Source organism: Hemicordylus capensis, chromosome 2, assembly GCF_027244095.1.
Source record: "Hemicordylus capensis ecotype Gifberg chromosome 2, rHemCap1.1.pri, whole genome shotgun sequence".
Classification (NCBI taxonomy): domain Eukaryota; kingdom Metazoa; phylum Chordata; class Lepidosauria; order Squamata; family Cordylidae; genus Hemicordylus; species Hemicordylus capensis.
The window spans coordinates 218,686,220-218,699,459 of NC_069658.1; the positions used below are offsets into that span (position 1 = coordinate 218,686,220).

The window sequence follows — 13,240 nt, forward strand, 5'->3', positions numbered from 1 at the left end:
GAGATTCAGACTCAGACTGCACCCAGCCATGAGGCTCACTAAGTGATCATGAACTAGACATACTCTCAGCTTAGCCTACCCTTCACAGAGCTGCTGCAGTGATAAAATGTGTGTGTGTGTGTGTATTTACGTGCCACACACATATCTTGAGCTCTTTGGAAGGAGGAGGGGATAAAAATATATATATTAAGGAGAAATGATAACATTAGTTTTAATGGTATTAAGCCCTCCTTCCTTCACCACACTGTGTGGTCACAATTTCTAAGCGGTCACAATTTCTAAGACTAAACTACTGCATAAAGTTGTGGGAATAAGACAGGGAAGGGAGAGAAAGACCACATATATTGCCTTGTGCACATTGAAGAAAAGGCAGTATTTTAAAAATAGTATAACTTAAAGATTTCATTTCATTACAATAGCACTACTTAAGAGCAACTCTAATATAAAAAGTGTATTAGACTCCCCCCCTTCAACCCTCTGCCTCAGAAAACCAGTCTAAGGGGAGCGACAGGGGCATGCCTTCATCTCATACTTGAGGGCATCCCAGAGGCATTTGGTAGGCCACTGTTGGAAACAAGAAGCTGGATAAGATGTGACATGGCTCTTCTTACATTCTTCCATCCATTCCCATATCCGTCCCCTCCCATTAAATGCTTAACGTTCTCCTCGCACCTCAGCCCGCCACCAGTTGTCACTGCCCATCAAAGTCCATTGCCTGCCCTGCTTTCCCTCACCCCTATAACACTCCACACCTACCCCAACTTATTAACAATCAAAAAATGGATAATACTGAGATGGCACATTGCCTCCCCTGTCCTCCCACTCCCATCATGCTTTACACAGGAGCAGGGCAAAACTAAACACGACATCAGAGATGAATGATTTCATCTCCTGATGATGGCACCCTGAGGCTAGCCTCCCCCAAGGTATTAATCCCCTCACACTTCCATCCCAGCCCGATAATAAAATAAATTATAACAATGCCACACTTACATCAATAACGACCATAAAGGTGATGTTAATACAAATAATATTGGGTGTCTTTCAAACACCATTCTGCCCTAAACCCCACACCCTCCAGCCACTCTCCCACTCTGGCCACCAGCCACACAGTCCCTTCTGGGAGTGCCTAATACAGGGCCGCCCAACTTTGGCCCTCCAGCTGCCCAGATGGTGGACGATAGCCCCCATCATCCCCAGCCAGAGTGGCCAATCGTCAAGGAGGATGGGAGTTGTAGTCCAACGTTGGCAGTAGGGCCCCAGGTGCGGTCTACCACCATCTCCTCTCCTACACGTCTAACCTCCCAAGCCAGTCTTTCCCCACCAAACTTGATTACCTGCTCTGCTCTTCCTCGCCGGTGTAACAAACACCCGCGCAATCCACAATGACAATACATTTCACACGCACACTAGCTATATACACACATATATAGACAGTGTTCAAAGGTGAAGCTCGGCAGGTAATAGTGGGAACCCGAAGAAGGGTCTTCCTCTCGGGCGCCTACTAAACCCCTCCGTCCACCCTCGACCCCCCAACAGCCGCTTCCTCGCCCCTCCGCCCCGGCGCATTCTTCCTCCTCGTCTCCTCCTAGCCACTCCCTGCTTCACTCACTCGGTGCCGTCTCCCTCTCCCCCGGTGGGGCTTGGTCCCTCGACGATGGTGGGGGTGATGTTGAGGGCCGGCGGCACCAGCTTCCTCTTGGCTGGCATGGCTGCGGGCGGTGGTGGCGGCGGCTGCCTCCTCGTCTTCCGCCCCAGGTGCGCTCCGCCTAGCGACGAGGACCCCGGCTCAGCAGCTTCATCCCCCGGCTCCAGGCACTACGCGAGGCCGAGGCTGCCAGCGAGGCCTAGTCGAGGTCCGGCCCTGAGGGGCAACGCGGCTGAACCAATGGGAGGGGGAGGAAGGAGGGGGTGCGGCCGGCGCGCGCGCGATCCCCTCTCGCAGTTGGTCAGCCCTCCGGCGCGCGCGCGAACCCCTCTCGCGATTGGTTTGGTACGCCAGCGCGCGCCAGCGGGCCTGGGGATTGGTTGGCTTCAGACGGCACGCGCCTGAGCGAGCAGAGGACAGAAAAGGAGGGAGCGTGACCTAACCCCGTGACCACCTAATAGTGAGGGAGGGGGCGGGGGAGGAAAATCTCGTGAGAGCTGGACGCAAAGGTTTTTGCTCCAAACCACAGCTGCGAGGACGGCTGAAAGATCCGCGCATGCGCATGAAAGGGGTGCGTGGCAGTGAGGAGGGGGAGGTAAATGGGCGGGAAAGACGATATTGGGCGCGAGAGATAGTCATGTGGAAAAATAACCAGCTTACAAGTTAGGTCACAGCCAAGTGGCAAGAAAAGCCAAACTAAACCAGCCATTTATTTATTTATTTATTCATTCATTCTTTATACCGCTCTTCCAGAAAGGCTGTGGCCCCACCGTGTGTGTGTGTAGTAGGACAACCAGTAAAGAGTGCTGCTGGAGATCCACAGAGCGCTTCCCCCCTTCTTGAGTCAGGAGTCACCACAAGCAGGGTTTCATTGGTATCTGTTTCTCTCACTTGACAAGGGGCCAGCCTTTGAATAACAATGATAGTGCAACGAGGTCATTATTTTTCTATATCCTAGAACACCCACAGGCACAAATAATATTCCGATATGCGAGTGAGGTTGGTTGCACACACAGGGCCATCAAAGGACCCTGGTGAAAAAACATGGCAGCCTTCCACACAGCTGCCCTCCCTCACCACTAATGGGAGGGCCCGGCGGGGCCTACAGAAGGCACTTGACCAAAGAGACCCCATTAACTGGCACTGTCCATCATCACTAGATACCCACCGTATTGCCACCTTTTGTGTACAAATGAAATTAACATAGGTGGCATCAAAGGGAACAAGAGGGCAAGTGCTTTCCCCAGGTAAGCTCACTCCTCCATTGCTGAGCTGGCCCTCTAGGGCCTCTGCCTTGTATGCAGAAGGTCCCAGGTTCAGACTCCGGCATCTCTAGGTAAGGGTGGGAAAGGCTTCTGCCTGTAACTGGAGAGCTGCTGCTGCCTGCCAGTTTAGACAATACTGAGCTCGAAGGACATAGGAACAAACATAGGAAGCTACCATATACTGAGTCAGACCATAGGTCCATCTAGCTCAGTAGTGTTTACCCATACTGGCAGCGGCTTCTCCAAGGTTGCAGGCAGGAGTCTCTCTCAGCCTTATCTTGTACATGCTGCCAGGGAGGGAACTTGGAACCTAGATGCTCTTCCCAGAGCGGCTCCATCCCCTCAGGAATATCTTACAGTGCTGCACACACATCAAGTCTCCCATTCATATGCAACCAGGGTGGACCCTGCTTAGCTAAGTGAACAAATCATGCTTGCTACCACAAGACCAGCTCTCCTCTGCTCTCCAATTGTCTCTCGGTATTATTGTTATTATTATTATTTACATTTATATCCCACTCTTCCTCCAAGGAGCCCAGAGCGGTGTACTACATATTTGAGTTTCTCTTTCACAACAATCCTGTGAAGTAGGTTAGGCTGAGAGAGAAGTGACTGGCCCAGAGTCACCCAGCTAGTTTCATGGCTGAATGGGGATTTGAACTTGGTTCTCCCCGGTCCTAGTCCAGCACTCTAACCACTACACCATGCTGACTCTCAGTATAAGGCAGTTTCCTAAAGCAGAAAACTTTTAGGGGAGGATTGCTGCTGGTCTTCTGGTAGGAAGTGTTAATTGTCCCTTTTGCTAAGTAGGGTTTGTCCTGGTTTGCATTTGAATGGGTGACTACATGCATTCACACTGTAATATATTCCCCTTAGGGGATGGGGCCACTCTTGGAAGAGCACCTGCATGCTTGCATGTAGAAGGTTCCAAGTTATCTCCCTAGAATCTCCAAGATGATATGCTGCAGAGAAGCTAAAGAATTCTTTGCATCTGTCTTCACTGAAGAGGATACTGAGAGTATAGCTGTGCCTGAATCAAGCTTCTCAGGGACAGAGGCTAAAGAACTGAGAGAGACAGAGGTGACAAGAGATGACGTTCAAAACTGTCTGGAAAAGATAAATATTCACAAATATTCACCAATCACCAGGGCCAGCTGGCATCCACCCAAGAATCCTTAAAGAACTCAAATGTGAATTGTTGACTTCCTTGCTAAAATATATAACTGATCCCTACAACCAGGCTCTGTTCCATAGTACTAGAAAGTAGCCAATGTAACACCGATTTTCAAAAAGGGATCCAGGTGGGATCTGGGAAATTACAGGTGAGTTAGCTTAACATCCGTTCTACATTAATTGATGGAAACCATTCCCACGGATAAAATTGTTAAGTATATAGAAGAACAGACCCTGCTGAAGGAGAATGAGCATGGCTTCTGCAAAGATAAATCTTGCCTCACCAACCTTTTGGAGTTCTTTGAGAGTGTCAACAGTTATGTGGATAAAGGTGATCCGGTTGACATAGTATACTTGGACTTTCAAAAAGCTATCGACAAAGTTCCTCAACAAAGACTCCTGAGAAAACATAGCAGTCATTGGATGAGGCCAGGGACACTTTCATCTGTGGATTGGTAACTGGTTGAAGGGCAGGAAAGAGAGGGTAGGTATAAATGGACAGTTCTCTAAATGGAGGGAAGTAAGAAGTGGGGTCCCCCAGGCATCTGTACTGGGACAGTGCTTTTTAATTTATTCATAAATGATCTAGAAGTTGGGGTAAGCAGCGAGGTGGCCAAATTTTCAGATGACACTAAATTATTTAGGGTAGTGAAATCTAAAAGATATTGCAAGGAGCTCCAAAAGGATCTATCCAAACTGAGTGAGTGGGCAACAAAATAGCAAATGGGATTTAGTGTTAGCAAATGTAAAGTGAAAGGGACAGCTTCATGTGTGGATTGGTAACTGGTAGAAGTACAGGAAACTGGTTGAAGGACAGGTAGGTATACAGGTGAAACTCGGAAAATTAGAATATCGTGCAAAAGTCCATTAATTTCAGTAATGTAAATTAAAAGGTGAAACTGATATATGAGACAGACACATTACATGCAAAGCGAGATAAGTCAAGCCTTAATTTGTTATAATTGTGATAATCATGGCGTACAGCTTATGAAAACCCCAAATCCACAATCCCAGAAAATTAGAATATTACATGGAACCAAGAAGACAAGGATTGTAGAAAAGAACAATATCGGACCTCTGAAAAGTATAAGCATGCATATGTATTCAGTACTTGGTTTGGGCCCCTTTTGCAGCAATGACTGCCTCAATGCGGCATGGCATGGATGCTATCAGCCTGTGGCACTGATGAGGTGTTATGGAAGACCAGGATGCTTCATTAGCGGCCTTCAGCTCTTCTGCATTGTTTGGTCTCATGTCTCTCATCCTTCTCTTGGCAATGCCGCGTAGATTCTCTATGGGGTCAGATCAGGCGAGTTTGCTGGCCAATCAAGCACAGTACACTGTATACTTTTCAGAGGTCCGATATTGTTCTATTCTACAATCCTTGTCTTCTTGGTTCCATGTAATATTCTAATTTTCTGGGATTGTGGATTTGGGGTTTTCATGAGCTGTACGCCATGATCATCACAATTATAACAAATTAAGGCTTGACTTATCTCGCTTTGCATGTAATGCATCTGTCTCAGATATCAGTTTCACCTTTTAATTTGCATTACTGAAATTAATGGACTTTTGCACGATATTCTAATTTTCCGAGTTTCACCTGTAAATGGACAGTTCTCTCTAAATGGAGGGAAGTAAGTAGTGGGGTCCCAGGGGACCAATGTACTGGGACCAATGTTTTTAATTTTATTCATAAATGAACTAAAAGTAGGGGTAAGCAGCGAGGTGGCCAAATTTGCAATGATACCAAACTATTTAGGGTAGTGAAATCCAAAAAAGATTGTAAGGAGCTCCAAAAGGATCTCTCCAAACTGGGGGCAACAAAATGGCAGGTGCAGTTCAATGTTAGCAAGTGTAAAGTGATGCATATTTGGGCAAATAACCCCAACTTCACATATGTGCTGATGGGGTCTGAGCTGTCGGTGACTGACCAGAAGAGGGAACTTGTGGTCATGGTGGACAGCTCTTTGAAAGTATGGACTCAATGTGCAGCAGCTGTGAAAAAGGCTAATTCCATGCTTGGAATAATTAGGGAGCGGACTGAAAATAAAACTGCTAATATTATCATGCTCTTATACAAAACGACGGTGCAACTGCATTTGGAATACTGTGTACAATTCTGGTCACCATTTCTTAAGAAGGACATTGTAGAACTCGAAAAGATGCAGAAGAGGGCAACCAAGATGATCAGGGGCCTAGAGCACCTTCCTTATGAGGCAAGGCTATAACACCTGGGCCTTTTTAGTTTAGAAAAAAAGATGACTCATGTGATAGAGGTCTATAAAATAATGTATGATACAGAGAGAGTGGACATTTTTCTCCCTCTCTCACTACACTAGAACTAGTGCTTATCCCATGAAACTGATTGCCAAGAAATTTAGTACCGATAAAAGGAAGTACTCTTTCACACAATGCATAATTAACTATGGAATTCTCTGTCAAAGAATATTATATTCGCTTTTCAATAAAAGTTCCCAAAGCGGTTTACATAGAAATAAATAAATAAAATGTTACCCTGTCCCCAAAAGGCACACAATCTAAAAAACAAACATATGATAGACACCAGCAACAGCCACTGGAGGGATGCTATGCTAGGGATGGATAGGACCAATTGCTCTCTCCCTGCTAAATACAAGAGAATCGCCACTTTTAAAAGGTGCCTCTTTGCTCAATTAGTGGGATTTACCTTAACATTTGCTACACTGATTGGCAGCAGGTCTCCAGGGCTTCAAGCAGGAGTCTTTCCCTACCCTTTCGCTACAGAGAGAAAGAGAGCCAGGGATTGAAGCGGGGACCTTCCACATTGAATGTACGGTGCTGCAGCCCTTCCCCTGCCTCTGGCCCTCTCCATATTTATCCATCTTTCTACTTCTTTCCCCATGTTTGTCTACCATCCCTCTTTTTATCCTACTCTCTCCATCTGTACCTCTCTCTCTCTCATTTAAAAACAACAACAACCCAACAACTTCTAAAGACTACTTGGTGGCCAGCTTTTTCATTGGCCCCTGTACCTTTGCCTTTAACATTTGTGCAGATGTTAGCAGGTCATGATGTAAATCTCTATGCTGTGAAAAACTTCAGTTGTTAATGTCTGCACAGTAAATTGCTAAAAAACGGTACAAGAGTAGACCACTCTATTTTCTTCTGGTCCATTGGCAACCCTATTCCTTTTGCCTGGAATGCTTTTTCTTCCTTTTTCTGTCATATTCTCTTTCTTTTTTCCCTTTGTCTGAAACATCTAAGACCCATATGTCCCCCCGCCCGCTTTTAGCTTGTTCTCCCACTCCTGCTGATCCTATTTAATTAATATGCTTTATTTTTAAATCTTGGCTTAAAAAAACCAAAACCAGCTTCTGTGGTCTTGATATGCAAAGAGTGTGATACAATGTCACATGCATGTCTCCCTATTTTATTCCATTTTAAAGGAACATTTTTGTCTGAGTCACAACAGGACTTTTTGTATTCTTAAAACAATTTTGAACACTTCAAAGCATCTAATAAATCATCATCATCATCATCATCATCAAATGAAAGGTGCTGGCATTCAAGCCTGCCTAGACATCAGATCTAATGTATTTTTTCATTTGGTTTGGCCAAAGGATGCAGCATAAACAGAAATGCTAAATATTCAGTTAGCAAGGGACAAGATGAGGTGATAGCCACCAACCTGGATGGCTTTAAGAAGTGTTTAGGTAAATTTATGGAGGACAGGTCTATTGATGGCTATTTGAGGGCTATTGGCCACCTCCAGCCTAAGAGGCAAGATGCCTCTAAAGACCAGTTTCAGGGGAGCAACATCAGGAGAGGAGGAGGCATGCTCTTACTTCTTGCATGTGGGCTTCCTAGAGGCATCTGGTGGGCCACTGTGTGGAACAGGATGCTGGACAAAATAGACCTTCTTGGGCCTGATCCAGCTGGGCTCTTCTTATGTTCTTAAGATAAGGGTTAAGAGAGACTCCTGCCTGCAAGCTTGAAGAAGCCGCTGCCAGTCTTTGTAGACAATACTGAGTTAGATGGACCAATGGTCTGACTCAATATAAGGCAGCTTCCTATGTTCCACTACTGTGTTCCATGTGTGTTTTTCTTTATTATCCCTATTCATGTTTAGGACAAGGGCTTTAATATGAAGCACATTATATTTTGGTTTGAGGAAACTAAATATGGGACGATGCCCCCACCCCACTCCACTCAATATGTTTTTTCCTGGTGCCATCACTGTAAAATAAGGGCTGAACTGAACGTGATGGGAGCTCAAGGCAAAACATTCAGCTCAACACATATAAACACACTTGCCACATGTCAGCCCTTCCATGTGCAGAGTTAGCAACTAGTCAGTGGCACATCTGCCTGGTCCACCAATTGCTGGTGATAGTTCTGTTCATGAAGAAGCTCACCTGCATGGTGTACCTGACAATGGGGCAAGTACTTAACTCCTGTAAACACTGAATGCTGCTACCACATCTGTTTTTTGGCCTCTGAGAAATAATTTTTTAATCAGGGCAACTTTTCATAATACATTTCATTCGAACAACAAGCTCCTTGCTATGATGGTATGTGCTAAATGAGATCATCACAAACTAGGAGTTCCCTGTGGATATATTCCTATGTCAAACCAGGGTGGCCAGAACCTCAGGGGTATACCCGTGAGTCAAATGGGCTGTAAACCAAAATTTAGCTTTAAAAAAGCCAAATCTGGCAACAGAATGTCAAACTCATGTTTATAATAACATTACCTTAACATGTATCATGCAGGCACCTGGTAAAAAAGGAGCATAGCACGTGGTGTTTAAAGGTTATGGCTTTGGGCTAGGGAAGCCGCTGTCTAGCAAGTCAGACCCTTGGTCCACCTAGTTCTGTAGTATCTACTTTGACTGACAACAGCTCTTCACATACCATACCCTGTGTCCAATTCTGGGCACCTATTTTGAGGAGGATGTTGATCATCTGACAGCCAAGATGGTGAGTGGTCTGGAAAACCACTCTTATTATGCTTCTGCTCCTGTGCTCCCCTCCCATTGCACATATTACGACGTCTTCAGGAGTGACAAATTTCAACTCCATCCAATGGTCCTGACTCACAAAGCATTATGGGGAAAACGGCAGTGAACAAGTATCAAAATAATCTTCCTCCCCCTCCCCCATTCTTCCCCGCTGTTTTGGAAGCATTGCACCCCCCGTACTGTTCTGTTCCTCTCTTTCTTGCCATGCCATCCATCTGCCAAGCTGCTCACGTTGCTCCCGGTCCCCATGGCAGCCAACACCTCTCAGTCACTTAAAAATAGAAAGAACAAAATGCATCTTTCATGCTTGTCTTTCTTCCTGGGCAGCATATAAAAGACAGAACTGGAGTTGCTAACAGGCTGGCTGGTTAGGAGACACACGTACACATGCACACGCATGAGCATGAGAGAGTCTCATGCCCACTATAAGAAAACTGTCCTAATCTTTGATAGATATGTCTGCTGGCCAATGGCCATAATAAAAAATTGATGTTGATGATGTTGATGATAGTTATGAATTTGCCAACTACTCCTGTTACCATTTGCAGCATATTTAGCACCTATACTGTGTAAGGCCATGTTTTTACAATCAAGGAAGTTAGTCTGAGGGAGCAGCCAGCTAAGATTCAAAGCCATGTGCCCTCCTGAAAATGGTGTGTGTGATGGAGAATATCCCAGTTAGAGGACCAGGATGTCATTGTGTGCGAGGAGGCATTGTAGTTGGGCACTGCGTTGAGCCACCATAGATCAGATCTAAGATTGCTGATGTGGACTTGGCATGGCATCCAATTACGAATGCCGCTCACACATGATCACTTTCCAGTCCTCCCACAGGATTTCTGCTGCCACTACACACGTGGTTTTTGGGAGTGTGCATGGCTTTGAATCTTAGTTGGCCACTCTTCAGACTAACTTCTTTGGTCATAAGAACATGGCTGCTATGTACAAAAGCAGTGTTTGGATGTGCGCAGCGGGGAAACAACTTGCCAAGAGAGCAAGAGGTTGCCAGTTCGGATCCCTGCTGGTATGTTTCCCAGACTATGGGAAACACCTATATCGGGCAACAGCGATATACTGTAGGAAGATGCTAAAAGGCATGATCTCATACTGCGCGGGAGATGGCAATGGTAAACCCCTCCTGTATTCTACCAAAGACAACCATGGGGCTCTGTGGTTGCCAGGAATTGACACTGACTTGACAGCACAACTTTACTTTACAAGACTATACAATGTTCCCCATTGGGAAGCACATCTCTAAGCCTTATTCCATTAGATGACACAGATGCATATTATGCTCTGAAACTGGACTGAGGACAAATTACATTCTCCCGTGGGAAATAGGGAAGCACGCAGTTCCAACTTCTAGAGGAAGGAGGGCCCATTCTTGACAACATCCATACTGTTGCCAATGGCTCTGTGCATTGAATTGCCACTTTCCCCCTCCCTTGATGAAAACTACCATAATGTCCTGGTTCACACCATCATTGGAATCTAGTTTTAATGTGAGTTACCAACATTAGCATGCTTGTTTGAACCCACACCTATCGTCTGGGATGAATCTGAAATTTTCGCCTTGGCATGAGCTCACAAAAAAAGCACACTAATGCTGGTAACCCACATTAAACTGAGGTTCAAATGGTCTATGTTTTTATCAGGGGTGGTATTGAGAACACAGAAAGGCTCAGCGGTAAAAAAAGAAATATCAGCATTATTACCTGTCTGGATGAAGGGGGAGAAGGAAAGAGATTAATCAAAGCTATTCCTGTAACAGGTCATTCGCTGCCCCAGGAACAAGAAAATGTACAGCCTGTGTCTGTACTAATCTAGGGTTAGGTTTTCAAAGGTTTGTTACATTTTGTTAATTTGTAAGCAATGCCAGTTTAACATGTGTAACATCTTTTCATGCTTGAACTTCCCCTTCTGAGGAAGTAGGCAGAACCGTGGTTTGTTTCTGAGACAGGGGTGACCCTAAGTGAGAAATTAAGCCCCCGTTTTCTTCCCGATGGCTCCCTCCCTTCCCTTCTGTGGCTGAGATCCAGAGTTCAAGGTGAACCACCCACGAGACTCCATGTCGCCAAAGTCCCTCCTGGAGAACTGGTGAGTAAAACACCTTGTGATTAAGGTGTGGCAGACCGGAGCTGAGATTGGGGTGCAAGGGGCAGTGGGTCCAGGCGCCTGGCGCCTGCATAATCACCTAGTTATGCAATACCCCTATAATGCAGACGTTGTGGCCTGATGATCCAGGGAGGAGAAGGGCTTTTTTGCATTGATAAGCTGGGTATTCCAAGAGAGAGCTCAGGAAGAGGAGCAAGCAGCAGGTGAGGCTATTTGAGGTCTACCATGGGATGGGATGGGATGGGATGGGATGGGGGTAAAAGGTGAGTGCTTGCTGACAAAAAATGTGATGCTCGCTTTCACAGTGCACCATTGTGCACCATAACGGAAGCAGCAGCACCTTGAGGCAAGGCCTCTACTTTGCTGGCCTTCCCTTATTGTGTCCACCCTCTTTTCAAACTGTATATCGGGGGTTATAGCTCAGTGGAAGAGTTGTTTTGCATGCAGAAGGTCCCAGGTTCGTCCTTAGCATCTCCAGGTAGGACTATAGGAACATAGGAGGCTGCCATATACTGAGTCAGGCCATTGGTCTATCTAGCTCAGTATTGTCTACACAGACTGGCAGTAGCTTCTCCAAGGTTGCAGGCAGGAATTTCTCTCAGCCCTCTCTTGGAGATGCTGCCAGGGAGGGAACTTGGAACCTTTTGCTCTTCCCAGAGAGGCTCCATTCCCTAAGGGAAATATCTGACAGTGCTCACACTTCTAGTCTCCCATTCATATGCAACCAGGGTGGACCCTGCTTGGCTAAGGGGACAAGTCATGCTTGCTACCGCAAGACCAGCTCTCCTCTCATGAAAGGCTCCTGAAAGAGAGTCTCTTTTGAAGACTATGAAAGATTCCTGCCTGTAACCTTGGAAAGCCACTGCCAGTCAGTGTGTAGACAAATCAAATCAAATCTTTATTGTTACAGTCATTTGACCAGCAAAACACAAAATACAAAAGCTTTACATAAAATCAAGCTTTACATAAATTTCATCAGTTCCCTGATGAATAAGGGGATACTCTTGTTGTGCATATCAAACTAGCACTGCTGGTTTGCCAGCCATGGCCCTGCTTTTCCAGCTTCTTGATTTTTACTCCAGCAGATGTACAGCAAACATGAATCTTACTCATTTGGGGACCTTTGCGGAGCTTCATGCCTATACTGCTGGACTCCTCAGACCTTGTTTTTGAGTGGCAGACCATCATATATCAGGAGTGTGCAGAACTCCCAGCCTAGGTTAGGAGGCTTCTCCTATCCTATTCTTAATAGTGTGAATGAGCCTCTTAAATAATAACTGAAATCCAGACCTAGGAAGCAGCTTTGACTGTCTCAACAGGCACTTACAGTAGTGGGGAGGAATGAAAGGGAAACTGTTCAATGGCATTTGGTGTCCAATATTCAGTCTTGCCGTATGAACACCTGGACCGGTTTTGAGTTCTCATAGCCCAGCATTGACTACTCGGACTGGCAGTGGGCCCCCAAGGGCTCAGGCAGAGAGAGGCCCTTTCCCCAGACCTTTTTGCAGATACTTTTCCTGTGTTCCTTGCATAGGAACACAAGAAGCTGCCTTATACCAAGTCAGACCCTTGGTCCATGTAGCACAGTCTTGTCTACACTGTTTCAGGCATGGATTTTTCCTAGACCTCTCTGGAGATGCTGCCAGGGATTGAACTTGGGACCTTCTGCATGCAAAGCTGGTGTGCTAACACTGAGCTATGGCTGTTCACTATAAGCAGAGGCATTCTTACCCCTGGACCTTGAGGCCCTGGACTGTGGCCTCTAAAGTCTGGGGGGGGGGCTCCAAATAGCTAGGGGGGCCTCCTGCCACCCCCCTGTGCCCACCCTGCCTCTGCACCACTACAATGAACCTCCGATTTTTTCTTCTTCATAATTTCAGCTGCCATGTGTGCGGCCTGTGACATCGTGGGCTTGTGACGATCTATTTCAACTGCACAGGTGTGCTGGAGCACCTTACAGTTCTCAAGAGCCGCTGGGCTGGACAGACAGGCCCAGCGGTCGCTCTGGCCGTTGCCGTCGCCACAGGGGGGAGGCC

General features: G+C 46.2%; 2 protein-coding genes across 4 annotated transcripts in view; one reads left to right on the forward strand and one right to left on the reverse strand.

The window, feature by feature from the left end:
- MAP2K2 (mitogen-activated protein kinase kinase 2) overlaps positions 1 to 2,072 on the reverse strand; it is a 31,492-nt gene extending 29,420 nt beyond the window's left edge. Inside the window, exon 1 of one of the 2 annotated variants that reach the window (XM_053299099.1) lies at positions 1,613 to 2,072. In XM_053299099.1, the coding sequence (XP_053155074.1) occupies positions 1,613 to 1,710 (98 nt within the window). In that variant the 5' untranslated portion in view covers positions 1,711 to 2,072. Of the gene's footprint in view, positions 1 to 1,337; positions 1,457 to 1,612 lie in introns of those variants that run through there. The other variant, XM_053299100.1, reaches the window with a different exon arrangement.
- Positions 2,073 to 2,122: 50 nt separating this feature from the next.
- CREB3L3 (cAMP responsive element binding protein 3 like 3) overlaps positions 2,123 to 13,240 on the forward strand; it is a 41,139-nt gene continuing 30,021 nt past the window's right edge. Inside the window, exons 1-2 of one of the 2 annotated variants that reach the window (XM_053299096.1) lie at positions 2,267 to 2,895; positions 3,920 to 4,570. The gene's annotated coding sequence lies outside the window, so the exon portion shown is untranslated. Of the gene's footprint in view, positions 2,220 to 2,266; positions 2,896 to 3,919; positions 4,571 to 13,240 lie in introns of those variants that run through there. The other variant, XM_053299097.1, reaches the window with a different exon arrangement.